The sequence below is a fragment of the Dasypus novemcinctus genome, chromosome 18 (assembly GCF_030445035.2).
Source record: "Dasypus novemcinctus isolate mDasNov1 chromosome 18, mDasNov1.1.hap2, whole genome shotgun sequence".
In the NCBI taxonomy this organism is placed as follows: domain Eukaryota; kingdom Metazoa; phylum Chordata; class Mammalia; order Cingulata; family Dasypodidae; genus Dasypus; species Dasypus novemcinctus.
Window position 1 is genome coordinate 3995470 of NC_080690.1, and position 21602 is coordinate 4017071.

Consider the following 21602-nt stretch of genomic DNA (forward strand, 5'->3'; position numbering starts at 1 on the left):
GCGCAAACCCCCGCTCTGTAGGCGTGGGCTGGCGGGGTGACCTCCTTCCAAAGGGTATGGTGTAGGGGGGGGGGACGTAAAACAAAACGAAAAACAGAAAAAAGAGGGGTAAAGAGCAATTTAGCCGGGCAACCCGAGAAAGTTTGGAAATCTGTCCCAGCCAAGAGGAGACGTGAGGAGTAAAGGCGAAGCGGGTCCAGGTGGGATGGGGTCTGGGACAGAAGAAGGACTTCAGATAGAAACGGAAGGAAACTGAGCAAAGCATGGACTTCAGCTAATAACACATTGTGGGTTCATTAGCTTTTTTTTTTTAAGGGTTACTGAGATTGAGCTCAGGACCTCATACAGGGGAAGCAGGCACTCGACCCCTGAGCTACATCTGCTTCCACTTAAAGTTGTTTTTTTCTTTCATTTGTTGGTTTAGGAGGTATCAAGGTCCAACCGGGACCTCGTACATGAGAAGCAGGCGCTCAACCACGGAAGCTACACCTGCTCTCTCAGTAGCATTTTGAATTGTGGTTAACATACATACAAAGTAAAATTTCCCATTTTGACTATTTTCACGTATACAATTCAGAGGTGTTAAGGTTCACTCGTTTTGACAAACATACCGTAAGTTAACTGTCTCACCATCTCACTAAAACCACCTTTCACTTGTATTTCTGACTCCACTGCAAACCCCTGAAGTAAAATTCCCCGGGGGGTCGTGTGACCTTGCGACTCAGCGTGGGAACCGCTGTCTTATTTTTCTCCTCCGTCCGCCGCAGGGTGGGCGTCCCGGTCACCAGTAAATACTTGCTAAAGCCCTGCAAGCGCGCCCCCGCCTTAGTCCCCGCGGCGTGCTCGCCGAAAGAGCGATCCTGAGCCTCTTCCCCGACAGTCCCCGAGTGGGGAGGTTTGGGCGGGGTGGAAGGATCTGCATTTTCATGGATTTTTAACTAGTCTGTGGAGACAGATGGGAGACGATTGTGGCACTAAAGGGAATAAGGCCTCGCTCGCTCCGCTGGGGCAGGGGCCGCGTCTGTGTGGGTCTCGCCGTGTCCCGGCGCCCGGGACTGAGCTCGGCCTTTATTCCTGGCCCGGTGCGGATCGCCCGCCAAGCGCGCGTGCGTGCGGGTGTAGACGCGGCCCCCAGCCCCAGCTGGAGATTCGGGGTGCTGGCGAGCAGGCGCCACGGGGGCGTGGAGGTGAGAGGTGAGAGGTGAGAGGACCCCCGACGACAGCGCCGGCGGCGGCAGGAGCGGGCCGCGCCAGGTGTCGCTTCCCTGGGCTCCCGGGCCCGCAGGGAGGGGGCGGGGTCAGGGCGGAGCCTCGCTCGGGCGCACCAATCGCCGAGCTCGTAGCCACCGCGCTCCCCGCCTCCCGTGGAGAGCGCCGCGTTCTATAGGCCGGCCGAGGCTCGCTTCCGGCCGGGGGGCGGGCCTGCGCCGTGGCGGGAAAGCGGCGGTCTCGGCGTCCGGTGACGGCCTCCGGTGACGGCCTCCGGTGACGGCCTCCGGTCACGGCCTCCGGTCACGGCCTCCGGTCACGGCCGCTGAGGACTCCGCGGAGGTCGGGAGTCCCGCGCCCGCCGCGCCCGGCGCCATGGAGGCGGCCGAGGTCGAGTTTCTGGCCGAGAAGGAGCTGGTCACCATCATCCCTAACTTCAGCCTGGACAAGATCTACCTTATCGGGGTAAGGGCGCCGGGCCGGGGCGCCCGGGCAGACCTGGCCCCGGGAAGCCGCGGCCGTCTGTTCCCCGACCCCCAAGAGAGCCCCGGAAGCCGGGTCAAGCCGGGGCGCTCGGGGCTCTGCCGCGCCTCGCCCGCTTCTGCCCGGGGGTCCCCCAGTGTGTGGCCAGCCGGTCTGGAGCGAGCTGGACCTGGGGACCCCCGCGCTTTGCGCATATCAGAGGCGAGGGCCGGCTTGTGGGGACTGCTCTCGCCGCGTGGCGGCTTGCGGGATATTGCCGCACTCCTCAGCATCGCCCTGGCAGGGGCTCACATTCAGCTTTCTCCCTCCACTCCAGACCCCCCTGTCTGAACTTCCCCGGGCTGGGGCTGGGGTCCAGCCTGGCTCTCTTCCCATTTTTCAGAGGAGAAAATCAAGGCTCAGGCAATCGTTTGCCAAGGTCACCCCGCCAGTCGAATTTGCATTTTGAGTAGAGGGAGGTCCCAGGGCGGGGACCTGACTTAGAGGACAAAGGGTGAGGGCTGTAAATACCCTGAGCTTATTTCCCCTAGCCCCCAGGAGGCTGAAATTTTGTTTATTAAATATGCACTGAAACTGGAGGTTGTAGGTAGAAATGAAGAAGAGATTCAAGGCTTTATTTACTAAGCGCTCATGGGTTAAACTAAGTACTCCCGAGGTGTTATCAGGGGGTGCACTTAGGAAACCCAGGCTTAGGTGAGACCATTTGCCCGAGAGGTCCCCGTTAGCAGATGACAGCAGGTGGTGTCAAGAAGACGCGTAGGAGCCATGGGGCTCGAGCAGTTGGGTGCCCGCCTCCCACATGGGAGGTCCTGGGTTTGGTTCCCGGTGCCTCCTAAAGACAACAAGGAGACAGATGAGAGAGCTGTCTGTGTGCGTGCGTGCGTGTGTGTGTGTGTGTGTGTAAGAAGATCTGTTAACTAGAGCACAGGTATTTTGGGGATGCTTAAGCAAAGCAGACCTAATAATGGGTCTTAAAGACAGTTGCATTTTAATTTTTATTTGGAATTCACTTTATTAGGGTCTTGACTCCTGTTTGATAGCTGCGAGGTTCAATGATGCTTTTTCTTGTTTGTTTTTGTTTGTCTTATGTGGACTTGTTTTACCTTTGGCAGGGGGATCTGGGGCCTTTTAACCCTGGCTTACCAGTGGAAGTGCCTCTTTGGTTGGCAATTAACCTGAAACAAAGACAGAAGTGTCGGCTGATCCCCCCTGAGTGGATGGATGTAGGTAAGGAGAGGCATTGCCTTGTAAGTGTGGGTGGGGCTGCATTTGGGATGCTAGCCTCTGGGTGGGGGGAGGCATGGGGCAGCCTTCCTGGCTTGTGCTGGACTCCCCCATTCAGCTCTCCTCTGACCAGCTGAAATTCATACTTCCAGATAACGCATCTCAGCAGGTTCAGCTAACCACTATTTCTAAAGTTATGTTAGGTTTTGGTGTATGTGAAAGTTTAAATCAGATTTTGACTTTTTAGATATTTTAACTTGCAATAAAAATATTATGTTCTTAGAGGAACATGTGTTTTAATTAAAAAAAATAGATAAGCAGGAGCAGTGTCATTATTTTACGTTATACAGAATGCATAATACGAATGCATCCTCTATGTAATGGAATATTATTCTCCATAAAAAGGAATGAAGGACTGGTATGTGGTATGACGTGGGTGAACCTTGAAAACATTATGCTAAGCGAAAGAAGCCAGGCACAAAAGGCCACATATTGGTTTCTTTTGTGGCCTGTCCAGATTAGCACATCCATGGAGACTCTGTACACGAGTGGTTGCCCGGGGATGAGAGTGTGAAGAGTGATGGCTAAAGGATATGGAGTTCCTTTTGGGGTGATAAGAGTGTCCTCAAATTGATTGAACTTCTGACTGACATAATCCCCTGCCCTATTCTTACATATTCATTTCAGAAATTTATTCTGCAGGCCAAAGCAAGAGCAACAAAGGTTTACCTTCTCTGAGAGGAATTTCCAAGGATACAAGCCTAGACTCATCTAGTTAATGATACAAATATTATTCCAAAAAGTTTTTTCCCCCATGAATGTATTAGCCAATTGAATATGTAATAATACATACATTTGGTAAATTTGGAAGGTTTTAAAAAAGTATTGATGATAGTGATGGTAAAATGTATTAACTTCTTAATTTCAGAGAAGTTGGAGGCGAATCGGGACCATGAACGAAAGGAAGAAACTTTTACCCCAATGCCCAGCCCTTACTACATGGAACTGACCAAACTCCTGCTCAATCAGTATGTTTGTCTCCATTCTTAGAGCCCATGGGCGGGGGGACTCCTGACTCCCCCATCCCCCATCCCCCGCTGTCCATGCTCATTCCTGTGGTCACGGCTGCACTAGCCACCCTGTTTCTCAGGTCAGCAGCCGGGAGTGAGCCCGGCTCGTCTTGCTCATTTCCCCCTATTCTCCACCTCCCCTCCCCAAGTAAATCCTTTGGCTTTTTCACCTTTACCTCCTAACTCCCACTTGGCATTGGACCCTCCTGTGAGCCACTCTCACAGCCTCTTTCCTAGCGAGGTATGCTTTATTTAATACACTTTCCTCCTTTTTCTCCTCTGAGTATGTGGATTTGAGTTCCTGTGTCTTTCACAGCAAGGCCACAGGCTCACATTGCCTCTGACCTTAGCTTTAGAGAAAACCCACTAGTGGCAAAAAATGTACTGGAGCAGCCTCTTACCTGCAGCCCTGTGACTCAGCTGCTTAACCTGAGGCTTTCCAAAGGGCCATCGGACTGCGGCTCTCCCAGTCCGCGTGGTCTGGCGTCTGTTTCTTTCGTCCTTCTCCCGTGACCCTCGTAGGCCTCCCCCCGTTCTCCAGGTTTCAGGCTCACACTGGCCTTTCAGTTACCCAGGCCCTTGCATATGCTGCTCCCTCTGCCCGTGAGTCCCCTGCGGTGCCCACCCCCGCCTGGTGTGATGACAGGTATTCCCTCCCAGGTGGAGTGTAATTGTCCTCTTGGCATCTCCATGTACCTCCCTCCCCAGCATTTGTTCCACTTGGACTTGTCTAATGATTTGTCTGGCTGAGCTTCCCCTACCCCAGTTCTAAATGGACCGGGACCGTCTTGTGTGTGCTGGGTCCAGCTCAGTGCTTGGGGCTCACTGGCTTGTTGAGTGAGTGAATGAATGAATGAATGAATGAAGTCAGTGGAGCAAGTAATCAGTGTGGATCATTTTGATTGGGAAATACTTCGAATGTAATTTGCAAAATGCCAAGCTTTTGAAAGCTTCCTGAACAGCTTTTAATTGAGGGATTTCAAGAGCAGAATTAGAACAAAAATTCTAATTTTTGCTTCTGGACAGTGGGTGTGCCCTACTGTCTCCTGCGGAGCACCAGGGAAGGGCCAGGAGCCCGAGTGGCACTGTGGAATTTAAGTGAAAATTTGGCTGTCCTTAAGCCTGTCCTTAAGCCTGTGAGAGGCTCTGGTCCACCCATTCATTTGATAACATCTGAGTACCAACAGTGTACTAAGTGTCCCCCTTGAGAGGAGGTATTTCCCAGCTTAGTGGAGGAGAGCTGTGAACCTGTAAACCATTAGGTAGTCACATTCAGTGTGATAAATGCTGCTGGGTGCGCATCTGGCTGTGGCAACAGATTGCCTGGTAGTGCAGAGAAGGGCTCACAGAGGAAGGTCACTGGAGCTCAGGCGTAAAGGATGAGGAAAAATGTACCAGGGGCTAGGAGGGGGCTTGGGCAGTGCAGGTAGGAGGAGCTAGCTGAGCACAGGCAGGGACGAACAAGGGCACAGGGGTGTGGCATGCTGGGGAAGCCACAGGCATCTGGGCACATCCCGGACACAGGAAGGGTGGTGGGCCAAGGCTCCTGCCTGTAGGTGGTGCTGAGCTGCTGGCAGGGCGTTTAAGCAGGTGGTGCCATCGAGAGGGTTTGAGAGGGACTGCTGTGGAGTGAGGGCAGTAGCTTGGAAGGGGGGGATCCAGAGGCAGACGCCGAGGTGAGACGTTGTGCCCTCTGGTGAGAGAATGAGGGCCCGTCCCTGGGTTTTCTTCTGCAGGTCATTTTGGGGTCCTTTGTTCTTTGACCTGCTGTTCAGAGCCAAGACCTAAATGTTTGGATTTTAAATAAAATTTACTGGATATATTTTATACCATGGATTTTCCATCTACAAGCTATGAGCCAATTTGAGCATGCAGAGATAATTTCTAGTTCATCCTAGAATGCCTAATGCTGAATACTGTTTCTGCTGCTTGCTTTGAGAAACGAGTTTTTTTAGATTTTGTTTTTCCTTTAAAGATAGTTCTTTTACTTAGAATTCTGCTATATATAGGTGTGTTCAGCTTGTGCTAATTTGTGTGTGTGTGTGTTTGGTGGTCCTGGGACCAGGGATTGAACCTGAGTCCTTGTATGTGGGAAGCTGGAGTTCAATCCACTGAGCTACACCAGCTCCAGTTTGTGCTAATTTGCATTTTCGTCTATGACTTTTGTAAACTTATTTTGGGTTTCTCTGTCAAGCGGGAGTCCTTCAGGGCTGTTGTGAGGATGGGGGTGCCATGCACAGCACCCAGCTAGCACTGGCGCAGACCTACTGTGTCTTTTCCCCACTAGGTGGTAATAGGCAGCAGTAGAAGTCATCTCTGAGCCAGCCCGCGAAACACCTTCATTCTAGATGGCAGCTGTGCAGCATATTTGGCTATCCTGAGCCAGAGGTTGGCCACGTTAGTGCTTGTTCTCCAGCACCAGATCTTAGATGAACCAGAAGTCCTGGTACAGCAGCGTGCAGGGGTGTGGCTCACGGGAGCAACAGGGCCTCGGCCTGTGTCACGGCTGACATTTCTTGGCGCCAAGCTGAACTGCTGGAAATCCTTCCCTTTTAAAATGGGAAACAAAGCCAAACCAGTTTCCCAAACCCAGAACAGCTCGCATATTTTGCTTGAATCCAGATATTTTTAAGGAAGCCCCTTCTCTCTCCTTATTTGATTTATGTCACCTCGTTTGCTTTAGTGCTTCAGACAACATTCCGAAAGCAGATGAGATCCGGACCCTGGTCAAGGATGTGTGGGACACTCGCATAGCTAAACTCCGGGTCTCTGCTGACAGCTTTGTGAAGCAGCAGGAGGCACATGCCAAGGTGGGCGCTGCCTGGGGTGGGCACGGCCCTGCCTGCGGAGGCTATTGCACACAAGCACGACTCGCCGTGTTTTCCTTTTAATCACTGTTTTCTTATTTCATTTTTATTCTGTAGCTCTTTCCTCAAAAACCAAAATTCCTTGGTTAACTCAGTGTGTTTTCTTTTGTTTTAGCTGGACAACTTGACCCTAATGGAGATGAACACCAGCGGGGCTTTTCTCACACAGGCACTGGGCCACATGTACAAGCTCCGCACAAACCTCCAGCCCTCGGAAAGTACCCAGTCTCAGGACTTCTAGAGGACCTTGACTTTGTAAACGTTTCCCATCTGGTGGTAGGAGGCTTTCAGGGCAATTTGTGAGTGCATCAGGCTTCAGGAAGTGATAGAGGAACTCACAGTTGTAGAGTTCTAGAAGTATTTTTGAATGTCTAAAATACATGTGCAGTTGTGCAAGGAATGGATTCATAAGACTGTTGGAGAAGCAAGAGGTTTGTGGTTTGTCCTCAAAACTCAGTTCCCTGGAACATTCTTTGATTCCACATCTATTTCTAGAAGCCAGCTTTCTTTTGGGGGAGGGGAATAAAGGCTTTGGTAAAACAAGGTCTCCGTAGCAGATCTCCTGCACAAGAACCGTCATGTGTGGATGAGGATACAGGGACTGTTAGGTGCTGCTTTTAAAAGGTATGGTGGGAATGGCAGCATGGCTTAGGGTGTATTTTCCCCCTTCTTGGGCTAAATTTAGACTCTCCTACAGAGGTGGCACACACAGGCTGGCAGATGGAGCAGCTGGCGATGCTGACCAGCATTTTATAATCTAAGTCCTGACAGACAAAAATCAGCCCAAATCTGACTGCTGAAATTTTGTCCTGCCTAATTGTCAAAGCCTGCCATATGGTTACGATGGACTTGATAAAGCCAAACTGAGAGGTGCGTAGCAGTTCATAAACTCCAAACCTATGTTCTGGGTGCCTCTCGCGCTGCGGCTGCTTCTGGTCAAGGCTTAATGGGTTGCTTTTCAAGAGATGTCAGGGAAGAATTAATCCATTATATCAAGTATGTGAGTGAAAATTACGACAGCACCAGGAAGGACAGTTGGACCTATAACTGCTCTTGATGGATTTAGGTGAAGGGCTGACGTAGAGAGCAGAGGCTCAAGTGGGGGTAACGGGGACAGCTAATTCAGTGAGAATCTTAGCAGTTTGGCATTGCTAGGCTCCTTCGTGGAAGACTATTTCTTGGAGAAAGTGACTGTGCAGGGTCCCACAGTGAGTGGAAAGCTGTGGCCAGCTGGCTTTTGCCTGCGGCACCCAGTCAGGAGCAGGAAAGAGCCTGTTTTCTTGGGGCTTTGGGAAGCCCGGATGTGAGCGGCACACCCAGCCTGCAGCGCTGCCATTTGCCCTGTGCTGTTTAAAGGCCAAACTTCAAATTATTTCAGCGCTTTCCTCTTTCAAATTGCTTCCCAGGCGTACCTCCCACGGGAGCACCGGAGAGCCTGGCTCTGGTACCTGGGTTAGGGGAGCAGCAGACCTGCCTGGGGCGTGACGGCTGCTTTCGTTTCATCCTTACTTGGGATCTGCTGGCTTCCACCTGGGGATCCTTTGGAATGGGGCTCCATGTGCTTGTGGGGAGTCTGGGGTCCCGTCTCAGATCTTGTCCCTCAATGCTCTGCTCCCAGAACCTGGCTGAGCCTCAGCTGAATCGGACTTCCTATCGGACCTGTTAAGCAAAGTGCTTCTGAGCTATTTTTGCCCACATTATGGCATAAAAAAGATTTTCCTCTTGATGTGATTTAGGAAGATTTTATTTTTTGGATGTTGTCAGAAATTACAGCAATATATTCATAAATACCTAATTACTACATTCAACAAATAATATTACAATACAATTAATTCAAACAAGTACACTTAGAACAGGTTTAATTTCACAGCATCTAAGTTGCCCCCAGAGTGCCCGAGGCTGTCCCTCCTCCCTCCCAGGTCCTGGTTTCTGTTCTAGAACTAAGCACAGGGCACAGGCGAGGGGGCGTGGCCAGTTAGCAGGGCCTTCAAGGTCAAGGCAGAGTCAAGTTCTGAATTAAGCTGGGGCCACAATTTGGGGATGGGCTACTGCAGAGTCCACACGTGGCGTTTAAGGTGCCTGGGAACCTGCTGCTAGCTCCCCTGCCTCAGGAGGAGCAGAACTGGCTCCTGCTGACCCTCGCCACCTTACAGTGGATCCCTGGAGTTTTCTGCACGTTCAAACAATGACTCATAGGGAAAGGAGTATCTGGTGTGAAATTCAGCTGTTTTGGGGGTATATTGTTCGAAATTCACTATAAATTTTGGCATTTGGCAGCATTATGAGCTGAGGAAAATACCATTCCACCTAGAACCTTACCATTTCCTGTATGTATTCTTTGCTGAAGGTGTGGGTTTCTTTTAACACTCTGAATTTCCTTAAAGGTATATTAGAATGTTAATGAAGTGTTTTATTTCTTTTAAGATAGAAATGTTGAAAATCATATATTGGTCAATTGTCAGAGACAGTAAGAAGCAGCGTATGGTATGTTTGTTTGGCTGATTACCTGAAAGAACACCTGTTCTCAAATGTTGTCTAGCACCAAGTTTTGGAGAAAGCTTTGCTCTGTTTTGAATAATCTGATTAAATGTGGACCCATGTGACTTAGCTTTAGAAGGCCCACTCTCAAGTCTAGTTGAGTTCCCTGTTAAGAGGACTGATGACAGCCATCCTCTCTCCAGGTAATCTAGGAAGACACTTCTAGTCGCGAAAGACCGAGGCCTTCACGGAAATACTGATAATAAAGGTTGCGCGATCATTTCTAGAGCAAATGTGGTGTACTTCTGAATTTGGTTTGTCTTTTAAACTGTGTTCAACAACAAAAGGCTTTAGAGGGTTGCATGTTATTTTTTGTTGAACCCAAATTGAAGGTATACTTAGATATTCTATTGTGTTCGTACTTTCTAGACTAGAATCCTCTGAAAAGTCAGCTGCTTTCAGATTTTAGTTTATAAGCAAATGAGAGAAGCATCATTAGGTTCCATACCTTAATGTGCACTTTTGTTTTAATGAGATACTTTTATCCATGCTGCTTTACTGGTTTATCTCTTTTCTGATTGTCATATTCTTGAGTATAAGAGTAGTCCCACGGTCTCCACAGACAGTGGCATATGGTGAGACAGTGATAGAGAAGCTCAAAGGCAGGCTGAAGATGCTCTTTTCAGTTAGAAGGAAAAGAGCAGTTAGTACTAGTTTGGGGACAGGTCACCTGTGGCCCCCAGCTTTAGGCAGAGACTGGTAACGGGGGCTCCACTCATCTCACCATGCCCTGAACCGCTCCCCCGAACAAAAACCCAACCAAGGACGCTCTCCCCAGGTGGGCGAAGGGATGGGCTGTGCGTTTCTTCTCCACGGAGTTGTCAGATCTTTTTCTCTACTTCAGCCAAGACCACCACCAAAGCTGGTTGCTGAAGGCATCTAGACATTTTCTGCAGTGCCGGCGGCAGCCTGGCAGAGGCGCTAGGACATGACTCCTAAGCCTTTGGGCCAGAGATGGCAAGCAGACTTTAAATGGAGGGAGTCCGTGGTAGCCGCCCTGGTTGTTGGCTAATGGGCTCCCTCTCTACACCTGCCCCTACCTGTAGACCGTGTTGCTCTTGCAATGCCTTTGCAGGGGAGGCGGCCCGCAGAACAGCCTTTAATTCTCAAGGCCTAGCTGTGGAAAGGAAGGCGCTTGTTGACTGCTGATAATACTGGCGGCACTTGTTGTCTGAGTTTGCTAATAACTGGAAGGTTCTTGGCAGACATACAAAGCAAACTGTGTGGGAGCAGATAAAGCGACACAACGCCATCTGCCAGCAAGCTGTTCCGCAGAGCAAAAGGGCTGGGGGCTGCAGTTTCCGCCACTGATGGCAGTGAGCAGCCGTCACCGAGGCCAGTCGCCCACCCCTGACCCGCCGCCACCTCCTCCCCTCTTGCCCCCAGACTAGCCACTGGCTGCTTTGTGCTGCTGGGGCCCATTTCCTCGCTCTGGATTAAACACGGGCTGAATGAGCAGTAACGGGCAGAGTGAAGCACACACCCTGCCCTGCTCCTCACTGGTGAGAGCGTGCTAGCTGCCCCTCTGCTTGTCACGTGAGTCAAAAGGAGGGAGAAAGGCAGCTCGGACATTGTTTACCCTACTTTCAGGCTGTTACAAAGCTTTGCATCTAAATAAAGCCTCTAAAGTTTCTACTTTGCACCTGCTCTCAGACTGCTGTAAGACACTGTAGAATTTATTTTTTATCACAGAAATGGTTTACTTCCTGAAAGGTTATTGAAAACAGAAAGGAAAAAAAAAAAAAGCTCCGTGTGTGTGTGCGCACGCAAACGTGCACACAGGCGAGTATCCCGTTCCCTCCAGGGACGCCCCTTCTCACCTAGCAGCAGCTGGCGTTTCTGCTGTGCATTGGCCTGATGCGGGGAGGCAGCGGAGGGGGTGAAGGAAGGAGAGGTAAGAAGTAATGCATGGCTTTCTACATCACTCTCAAATGAAAAAGGAAGTGATCGCATAGGTGCCAGTGGTAAGCTCTTTTTACTTTTCTTCTTCTTTAATGTTTAAAAACACTTCAATATTTCAATGTCCTGACCAGCAGCAGTACAAACACTAAAAGCAAGTTTTTCTTTTTTGCCCAGAAAAACAAACAAAAAACAAACAAAACCCCCAAAGAGGAAAACAAACAAACAAAAAAATCCCCCAAACCACATATTAAAAATGGCAGGCTTTTTATAACAATAATTAAAGTAATAAAAACATACAAAACTTTTTTTTAATATATATACACAGTACAAGGCTGAAGCACCTTTGACTTTTCTCTCAAAATCACGTTTGTATGAAAACGCGACCCACCGCAGTGACAATCCGGTGGGTGTGACTGAATGCACAGACCTGTACAGCGTCCCCACGGAGTAATGAAAAGGTACCTTCAGTTTACGGACTCATCTTATTTTTAGTGAGCGCTTTTCCAGTAAAAGCCTTTGGTGGGTGGGTCTTAAGTACTGTTGCTTTAAAGAAAACCCTGCAGCAAAGTAACTGAAACAAGTCCTTTACTTACACTGCACCCAGCCTCCTTTAGAGCTGGAGCGGGCCTCACCCTGGAAGGAGCGAGACCGGTCCCGTCAGCCAGCAGGGCTGGTTCTTTAGGCAGAGCAATGTGGCACACGGGAGCCCCCCACAACCGGGGCCATCCCATCACAGACACCTGGGGCTCTAAATGATCAAGGTTAGTGTTGGTGGTAACAGAGCCTTCCTTTTCGGACAAAGAAACAACGATATGGGGGAAGAAAGAAGAAAACCACCTTTAAAAAGAAAAAAACTATGGGCTTCCTACATTGATTGCTCGCTGAATTACAAAGATGATTCAGTTGCATCGAAGTCAAGGTGAGTACTCGTTCTTTATTCTGGAGCCTGGAATCCTTTGCTTCATGCATGGCACATTCTCATTATTTTTTAAGCTTCAAACCTCCCAGTGAAAAATATTAAATATTCAAGGTAATAAAATAGATATTATTTCTATACTATAGGTTCGGCCTAGTGCGAGGGAAACCGTCACCTAGGGTATCCCTTAAAGTAACCCCTAGGCCAATGCATTGCAGGCAAGGCAAGGCACTTCCGTAAGTGATCCAGTTCTGCCTGGAGGCGCTCCCTTTCCGAGACAATCTTCTGCTTCTGGCTCCTTAACTCCTGAAGAGAGAGAGGGAGACCAGGTCAAGAGGCAGCTCGTGCTGGGGGTTACGCTGTGCTGTGTGGTGAGCTATATTCCTTGCACTTCTTCCCAAGCTCCCGTTGTCTTTGGAAGAACCAGTTCACACTGCTCCCAAAGCCCTGGACTCTCCGGGTACCTGCTCTTGGGGAACCGCTGCCCACCCATCTCCACGGGAACCCTGAGTTCTGGGAACCCTGAGGTTTTAGAAGCTGAGCCCCAATACTGTAACTGTGTTGCTGCTCAGGAGAGGCCTGAGATCTGAGCCGCGCCCATGGCCCCTGCCCCCGGGAGAAAGCCCGCGGGCTTTATCCTGCTGCAGGCGGGACAACTTGGTGAGCGAGGCCGAAAGCAGCTCTGAGTGGGCTGAGCCTGAGGAGCCCGCCTTCCGCAGGAGGAGCCCAGAAGTCACAAGCAGAAAGGAGAGGCCGCTGCCCCGTGATGGGAGGTGGACCCGCAAGCCAGAAAGCCCAAGGACGGCCAGCAGCCGGCAGGAGGGCCTCGTCCTCAGGCAGAAAGCTGGGCTGGGCGCCTCCCCAGTGTCTAAGCCAGCACATCGTGTGTGTCTGTGACAGCAGCTCTGGAGCACCAAGACGGTCCTTGTCCACCCTCCTTGGAAAAGCATGGTACAGGGACCCTGGGAAGGCACCATCACCCCAGGATCACCTCCCCCCTCAACTACTCCTTTGTTTTTCTCATTAAAGCCATTTTTTTTGCGAAGTGGGTGTAGCTCAGTTGCTGAGCCTGCTTTGCGTGTACAAGGTTCAATGCCTGGTTATCGAAACAAAAAACAAAGACTATACATAACACTATACATTCTGATTTCTTAAGAGTAGGATTTCCCCTCCAAGTTTATCCGGGTGCTCTTGAAACACACCCCCCTCCCCGTCTGGGTTTGCCCCCCACGCCCCCCGCGCGGGCCGACTCACCGCCATGCTGTGGGAGAGCTGCTCCGCCGTCAGGCTAAGGCTGTAGTGCTGGGCCTCCAGCCACCTGCACTGCGTCTGCAACACCTGCCGCTCCAGGTTTTGCTCTAAGAGACGAGAGATGGCAAGTGTTGCCCCAGGCGCCAGCCTGGCCCTGCTCCAGCCCACCAAGCTCCCCAGTCCTCTGAGCTGCCCTAAACCCACGGATTACCATCCCAAAATTAAATTCAGCACTCGGGACTAAAGACCAAGGCTCTAGAACCCAATGGCACTTCAAGGAATACAGATTAAGAAACAATACGGGTAAATATGTGCCCTAAATTCATTTCTTCAAAGACGAACATAGAAAATAAAGGGTGTGCTTTCAGTTTAGGCTGCTGGAAAAAGGCCAGAGTAAACCCATAGAAGGCTAAAACAGTGAATACAAAAGCCAGTGAAGCAAAACAACCTGAGAGAGGGAGAGAGCAATAAAATCAAGTGCTCTGCGGAGAGCCAAGGAAAAGGGCAAAGGCACAGAGGAACAGTAGTGGGATAAAGCAGACCTTAGCCACCGAGACAGTGGGGAACAAAGCAAGCCTAGAAAAATATGATCAACAACTTAATGCTAGCATTCAGAATATGCAGAAAATGCATATTGATGTGAGAAGAAATTCAAAGTGTGGTTTGAATTAGTAAAATAAAATCTCTGCCTCATTAGAAAATGCTGGGCCTAGCTGTGATCTGAGCGTGATTTCAAGCCTTAGGGTCAAATCGCTGCTTTACACAAAATGCTTCAGAGAACGAAAACCAGGCTATCCGGCTGACCCAAAAAGCACAATAAAACTAGAGTCTGTGAGCCCTCAAAAGCACGGGTTAGAAGCCCTAATAAAGCGTTAGTCCCTTCCGGGGCGCTCGGGCCTAGCGAGTGAGTGCCACGGCCCCCAGGAGTGTCACCCACAATGGCATGGCATGCCGTCGCTGAATCTGCTGCATACTGAGAAGGAGCTCGGGGCTGTTTGGGAGGAGCTGCCGTCATAAATGAGCCTGGGCACCTGCAGAAGTCTGAGGCGCGTTCTCGAAACAGGCAAGATGCCTGAAGAAAGATGACACCTCACCTGGAACGCTGGCCTGGGGTCTGTGCGGCCACGGCCGAGGACAGCCCCGGCCCCAGCCCTGACCGGCCCCGGGGCCGGCGGTGGCGTGCTAACTGGCCTGTCCCGCTGTCCTCGGCCTGCCTTCCTCACCCACCGCTCCCCACCCTCTTCCCTGTTCCGTGTACCTTCCAGATGTTCCTGGTAAGCCTCAAAAACGGCCTCGATCCCGTGCCACTTCCGCCTGGGGGCCTCCTCCTCCTCCTCCTCCTCTTCCTCCTCCTCGTCCTCCTCTGAGTCTCGATCCACCTCACGGCGGGCAGGGCCCTTCCTCGCCGACGGGGCCTCCTGCTGCCCGTTCTGCTGGGGCGGAGGGGCCCGGCTGGAGGCCTGCAGCTCCGGAATGTTGTAGTGGACGGACGTGTCGACTTTGTGGTTCTGCTCTGCAGACAGCACCGCCGTGTTCCCTGGAGGAAGGGAGAGCCAGGGTCACGCCAGGCCGGGGGGCCTCGGGCCGGCGGAGGGCAGAGGGGCGCAGAGAAGGGCCGGCTCTGCTGTCCTCCGACAGGCCTCACTGCAAACGGGGGGAAAAAGCGTAGCACAACGGCCACGTGCAGGGCAGCCCCATGCTCTGCAGGCGCTGGCACAACCCGAGGAGGTCTCGGGGCTGGCAGCCTGGGTTCTGCCGTAACCTCGTGTCTCAACAGCTAACATAAGTCTCGGAGCGCAGATTTATTTTTTCCGTAAATCCGCAGATCTGAACATCGCGTGAAGCACGGAAGCTCACTCCAGAGGCCCGCCTGACCCTTGCCCTCCACCAGGAGGCAGCAGGGGGCTGTCGCCTGCTTAAACGAGGCACGTGTGTCCCCAGGCAGGCCTGTTCCCCAGCAGGAGAGGCTCCTGCCCGAGCAGACCTGTCCAAGGCAGGCAGGATCCGGAGCTTTCTCCTAAAAACCCCACGAAAGGGCTGACACCACAACGGCAGGAAACCAGAGCCTCGGCAAAATGGTGCCTTCCCCCAAATTCCTAAAAGCAGCCCAGGTTCGCATTTGAATTCCTCCACCCTTCGCAGCGGAGGGCCAGTTAAGGCCCTAACATTTGGAAAAATGATTCTTCTGAGAAAATTTATGATAAAAAGCCAATACAGCCTCCCCCCCGACCCCAACTTTGAGGGGTTGTCTTTAAATCATCGCAAAGACGCCGCTGCCCAAAGGGTGTTTTTTTTTTTAATGTTATTTCATCTTAATGGCAGCACCTTAGAAAGGTGAGAACGATACTGAAATCACGTCATACCTACATTCAAAACGCTATTTATGTATTAATACGTTTACAGCTTCTAGTATCACAATCTTAAAATACTTATTTGGACAGATTTTTTTCTTTCTGGTTATTAGAATTTGTAAAAACTTATCAGTAGTTTAACTCTTGAAGGGTTCTTTTTTAAAGCAACTAAGTTTTTGACACAGTAAAAATAAAATTTAACAGCCTCTGTTCCCCAAAATTAAAAATAATTCCCACCCCCATTCCGAGGGGAATGAATCTGGAGGCTCCAGCGTGGGGGGCTAGAGCGACCGCCATGTCCCAGGGTGGCCTGCCCTGGCCACACCCACGGCACCGAGGCCATCAGACGATCCAGTAGCGGCCCAGGGCGGCGCTGTGCCTGGGAGCCCGGGAAGCCCACTTCCCGAGAGCCCGAGGAGAGCCTTGGCCAGCAAGGGAGCTGCTGGGCCCGACTGCAAGGAAGCAGCTCTGCCCAGGGCCTCCTGGCTGGCTTTCCGGGCGTGTGCTCTGCGCACCCTGCATCTCCAGCAGCACCGCGTGCTGGGAGTGGAGCACCTTGGTGCCCCCAGACTCACTGAGCCAGACTCTGTACCTAATGAGCCCCCCAGCCCCCCCAGGCGCCCCATGCAGGGGCTGGCCAGGGCTGGCGGGGAGGGCAGGGGCGTGGCGCTGCCTTACCCTTGTGCCTCTGCAGGGCCTTCTGGGTGGACTGCAGCACCGACTCGTGGAACTGCTGCGCGAACTCCTCCGCCAGGGAGGGCTCCCAGGGCTGGCTCTTCCCGTTGAGGCTGTGTGACAGCGGCACGGGCACGTCCTTGGGCGCGGGGCCCCGGATGCACTGGAGCATGCTCAGGACCTTCTTGCCCGCGGGGGCCTCGCCCAGCCTGGCCCTCTCGCCACCGGCGGGGCCTGGCTCCTGGGCGCCGGGGGGCTCCTGGGGCCGGAGCTGCTCCAGCCTCCCAGCTTCCATGGCCTTTGGGACATCAGACAAAGAGGCAGCGATACCGACAGGCTTAACCGTCTCCAGAGAGGCTTGCTGCGTGGCTGGCTCTTTTAGAAACAGAAAATGAGGGAAAACATTTAAAGCGGCAAGTTAACAGCACAGGATGAGTGTCCCCACTTGGCCCCTGACTTCTAAGAGCTCAGATTTAATAGAGGACAAGAACCAAGACTCGGGCGACGCCGAGTTAAACGGCGGCGAACGCTTTTACAGTTTGAAGACGTGGTGTGTTTAGCAGCAAGTCCATCCTTGAAAGGGCCTCAGGAAGGCGTCTGGGACGGGAAAGAGCCTGAGGGCAGAAGAGCAGGTGGCCTCAGGGGAAAGCAGGAGCTGAGGTTAGAGTCCCACTGACCAAGAAGGCTGCCCCGGATGCGGACAGCCTGCAGGAGGGCCCTGCTCCGTTCAGCAGGTAGGGAGGCACACGCAAGCCCGGAGGACGGGGGGACGGTGTAAAAGCAGGCGTGCAGAGGCCTGGAAGAAGAAGCAAGAGCAACAAGGAAGACGGGAGCAGCAGAGCTGAAGCAACAGGCAAGGGAGACCCAAGCGCGGTGTCCTCCTTCCTGGGACAGAGCGCCGGGGGCCCGGGCCAGCACTGGAGCGGCCTCCAAGAGGCTCAGTGCGCACGGCCGTGCCGGACCACGGCCACCACCAGGCAGCCCTGCGGATCGCTAAGAACAGACGGCCCCTCTGGCCAGGCAGCCGTACTCTCCCCCTTAACTCTCAGAGCTCAGACTTGGAATTCTAGTGCTCCTTCCTGAGGAGAACCTTCCAGCCGTGCAGCCAACTGCACACGAACTGAAAGGGATGGAGAGATATGCAGTCTAGACTCCAGGAGCAAGTTGAGAACGACGGGCCGCTGGCTCCAGAACCTTGGGCGGCGGCTGAGGGGCTGTCCTCCCTGGCCCTGCGCCTTACCGCTCAGGGGGACGGCAGGACTGTCCCTCGGAGGGTTTGTCTGTGGGTCTGCCTTTGCTGCTGGCAGTGTCTTCTGCTTCATGGCTCGGAGCATTTCAACAAGTTTCTCTTTGTCTATGGGAAAAGCAGCCTGAGGTTAAAGGGGCAGTCGCACCGTTTCCGAGAGGGAAGGAGAGCGGCCAGGCCACGAGCGGCCGTCACAAGCGCTTCAAAGCAAGAGGAGAACCAAGCAAGTGCCACGGGGACAGGCCCCGGTCTAAGAAGCCTTCCCTGTGGAGGAGTGAGTGTCCATCTCTCAGCCTTTACCACTGAGCGTCCAGACGGACAGAAATGGCTGTGGGCAGGCAACGCCGGCTTCCACAGGGACGCCCGAGAGAGTGCTCTCCGCAGAGACAGAGAGCGCGGGTCCCGGCTCAAGGAGACGCCAAACGACCCCCACACTGCCCCCTCACGACTTGGGGCCGCTGCTCAGCCCCCACACTCGCTGCACAGGCGACCCCAGATGCTCGCCCCAAGTCCTGCCGCAGCGGCGCTGCCGACCCACTGAAGGAGCCCGCGGCTCTCCAGGAAGCAGGCCCGCAGAAAAGATGCTTTTGCCAACAGACGCCTCCACATTGTCTCCAGGGATCTGTCCTGGCCCTGGACGCACCACCCTTAGAGGGACGTGAAAGCAAACACCAGCTTACCGGTTAAAAATGAAAAGCCAACTCCCCTACAGCTAGTAATGAAACGGCCCAGATGTGCTTTCTGCTTTCCCCCCTGCTGCCGTGCAGAGAAAGCAAGTGCCCAGGAGGGGCCCCGGACACGCGCACCAGATGTGCCCACCCACATGTGGAGGTCTGTGTTGAGCAAGGGCTCGGGCCGCCCCGCGGTGTCGGTCCCGTATGGGACCTCGGGGACCAGAGTGGCCCAGAAGCGCCCGCTCGGCGTGGGGGCTCCGCAGGTGGCCGACCACCCCCTGTCGGCACACGCAGGCTGGCACCACGGCTGCACGGTGCCGGAGCCCGGACCAGGAGCGCCAGCGCCCAAACGCCCGACAAGAGGCTCCAGACGGGGACAAGCCAAGACGACGCTGGGGTGGGACGAGGAGCAGAGGAGCCGGCCGCCCGGGGGCCCCCGCCCGCGGGGCCGGGCCTCACCTCTCCTCCTCTCGGCGCTGACATGGGTCAGGCTGAAGGTGCTCAGGAACTTCTTCTTCTCCTCGAAGTTGGGGCTGCTGTTCATGTCGTCGGGGCTGTAGCGGGTGGAGAGCGCCAGCCTGGGCGAGGGCGTCTGCCGCTTGCTCTGCAGCGCGGGGGGTGACGGGCTTCTCTCCCTCAGCATCCGCCGCCTCTTCCTCCGCTTCTGGGTCAACAACTCCTCCTTCTGCTGTTGGGTGGTCAAGCCAAAAAGTTGCAAAAACTCTAGCTTCTGGATTGGGAAAGAAAACAAATCCGTTTGACACCGACAGCAGAGCAGGGCGGTCACTGCCCGGGAGCCCCTGTCCTGGCACCTTGAGTGCAGCGCTGCGCCCCAGCCCCGGGCTGACCGCACAGGCTCTGCTGGGGCCGGGGGACAGCGGGACAGGGCGGACTGTGCCGGAACCCCCACGGGGCCGTGCACCCTGTCCCATGGGCACCCCGGGGCCAAGCGACGACCGAGTACCTCAGAGGACGTGTCCAGCTTGAGGGGTGGCTGCTCAGCCACGCAGCGGAGATGGGCCCTGACCTCCTCCTCGTCGCTCTCGTCGTAGGAGTCGTCCAGGTCGTAGTAGTAGCCTGACGGCAGAAACGGGCCGGTCAGTCCGGGGGCAGCCAAGGGGGGGACCCCAGGTGGGCACGGCTGAGGAACGGGTCCTCGGGGCTTCCAGGGATGGACGGGCAGGCCTCAGGCTTCCCTGGGCTGGCGCGGTGGGTATCCATGGCAACCCGAGGCTGCGTGTGCTCACATCCCCGCCCCCGGGGCCATCTGCTCTCGGTCTCAGGAGACAGGCAGGCAGGGGTCACTGGTGCCCTCAGCGGCACGTGGTGCAGAGAGAGCACAAGCGGCACCTCCTCCCGCAGGCACCCTCACCCCCGTCCATGACCGGCTTCCGGGCTGTTCTGGGCTTCTGGTTAGTCAGGGGCTGATGTCGACCCTCGAGAGGCTCAAGTGTCCTTGGGGGCCCAGCAGGGGAAAGGACCGCTGACCTGGGGCCCCGAGCTCCTCAGCTGGGAGCTGACCCCTTGGCTCTCCTGGCCAGACGGGGATGCAGGTACCTGGACCTGCTCACCTGGGCGCTCACAGAGCTGCAGGTGAGTGGACCCTGCAGCAGGAGCGTAAGGCAGAGACTCCCCTACCCCCTCTAAGTGCCCGCTGCTGCCCCCTCTCTTCCCTGCAACGTTCGGTGGCCCCAGGAGCCACCACTGACCAGGCCCCTTCCCGCTATGCTGCAATATCAACACTTCAAAGCACGTTAGCCTCCGTCACAACTCCTTCATCACACTTGTCCACGGAACCGTCTTTGCAGACAGACCGATTGGGCTTTTTAGACAGTTTGCGCGGTGGCAGGCTGGGCACGTGGCCCAGGGTCTGCCTCCCGGCGGCGCGTCAAACAGCCAGAGCGCCACTGCCTGGGACACGCCGGAAACCCGCCGCCTCTCCCCCTCCCGCCTAATCTCCTGGAGACAGCAGTGGGAGAAGGGAGCCGCTGGCACCGCCCCTCCCTCTTCCAGCTCAGCCCCTGGTCCCAAGGGACCCAGCAGGGCCAGCGGGCAGGCCGGGGCACCACAGGGCCAGGCTCCCGGACCTTTCTCCTGGGCCTCTCGCCGCCGGCGCTCCTCCAGGTCCAGCTTGCTGACCAGCCGCCGGCGCTGCTGCAGGAACTCGTCGTAGACGTAGGCGGGGTCGGGTCCCCGCGGGGCCACGTGCCGGTAGGGCGAGCCAGGCTTCAGGGGCCCGCCAAGCTCCCCAAAGGGGGCCGCCTGCGTGAGGGCGGCAGGCGGTGGGCCCAGGGCAGCCTGGGTGGACTTCTCGAGCTCGGCGAGGAAGGGGCCAGGCCCGCGGGGGAAGGCCTGGTGCTCCAGGTGTCCCGCCTCGCGCAGTGGCGCCTGGTACTTGTCCAGGGAGGCGGCCTCCCGCTTCCGGGGTCCCTCCTCCGCCTTCTCCGGGCAGTAGACCCGCTCCACCTTCACCAGTGGGATGGCAGCTGGGCGGCTCGGCTCGAACGGGGCCGGGTGGCTGTGCAGGGCGTGGCTCTCGGGAGCCCGCCGGGTCTCCAGCGCACTGTCCATCAGGGACACCGGGTTCCAGAGGGCCGCGGGCACGGCGGGGTGCTGGGGCTTGGGCGAGATGAGGGGCGGGGGCCCGCCGAAGTGCTGCGCGGGCTCTCGGCTGCCTGGCTCGTGCCGGGTTGGTCCTGGCCTGGGGAGGGAGCGGAGCAGCCGTGAGACGCGGGAGCAGGGCCTCAGACCCCTGGCGCACCTGCGATGGTCCCACGTGGGCAGGCGCGGGCCGGGAAGCTGGCTGCGCTCCCCGCTGAGGGCTGCGCGTCTCGTGCATCCAGGCCAGCGCTGGCAGGCCCGCGACTAAGCATGGACTCTGAGGCTCAGAGCCAGCGGCTCGAGTGTACCCAGCCAACTATCACCCCACTACTTCCTAGAGCTTTTGTGGGTTCACACGGGGGCAGGCCAGCACCCTTTCCTCATGGGGACCTCACTGCCCCACAAAAGGAATGGGCAAAGCTCGGCTGGCACCACCCGGTAAGCCGATGACGGGCAGGCAGGGGAGCACAGCACGAGAGAAGCTTCCAGTGTCTGCCCAGCTCTGTGCAGAGCCAGACACCATGGGAGAAGCGCTTCCCCAGACACAACCACACGGGCCGGGCTCGGTGGCCCCTGCTGGGTCTGCGGCTACCCC

General features: G+C 54.8%; 2 protein-coding genes across 11 annotated transcripts in view; one reads left to right on the plus strand and one right to left on the minus strand.

Moving 5' to 3' along the window:
- Nucleotides 1–1189: 1189 nt before the first annotated feature.
- Nucleotides 1190–11031, plus strand: GINS2 (GINS complex subunit 2). Its single transcript, XM_004478029.4, has 5 exons — nucleotides 1190–1674; nucleotides 2805–2919; nucleotides 3845–3944; nucleotides 6670–6796; nucleotides 6969–11031. The coding sequence occupies exons 1-5, from the start codon at nucleotides 1585–1587 to the stop codon at nucleotides 7092–7094; spliced, it is 558 nt and encodes a 185-aa protein (XP_004478086.1). The 5' UTR covers nucleotides 1190–1584; the 3' UTR covers nucleotides 7095–11031.
- The window catches only part of GSE1 (Gse1 coiled-coil protein), a 91460-nt gene continuing 78437 nt past the window's right edge, over nucleotides 8580–21602 (minus strand). For 4 of the 10 annotated variants that reach the window (XM_058279624.2, XM_058279617.2, XM_058279618.2 and 1 more), the window contains 8 exons: nucleotides 20494–21107; nucleotides 19371–19483; nucleotides 18866–19136; nucleotides 17727–17840; nucleotides 16490–16861; nucleotides 14719–14997; nucleotides 13464–13567; nucleotides 8580–12515 (listed from right to left, as the gene is read on the minus strand). In XM_058279624.2, coding sequence (XP_058135607.1) covers nucleotides 12381–12515; nucleotides 13464–13567; nucleotides 14719–14997; nucleotides 16490–16861; nucleotides 17727–17840; nucleotides 18866–19136; nucleotides 19371–19483; nucleotides 20494–21107 — 2002 coding nt within the window. In that variant the 3' untranslated portion in view covers nucleotides 8580–12380. The remainder of the gene's footprint in view (nucleotides 12516–13463; nucleotides 13568–14718; nucleotides 14998–16489; nucleotides 16862–17726; nucleotides 17841–18865; nucleotides 19137–19370; nucleotides 19484–20493; nucleotides 21108–21602) is intronic. The other 6 variants (XM_058279621.2, XM_058279626.2, XM_058279622.2 and 3 more) reach the window with 3 other exon arrangements.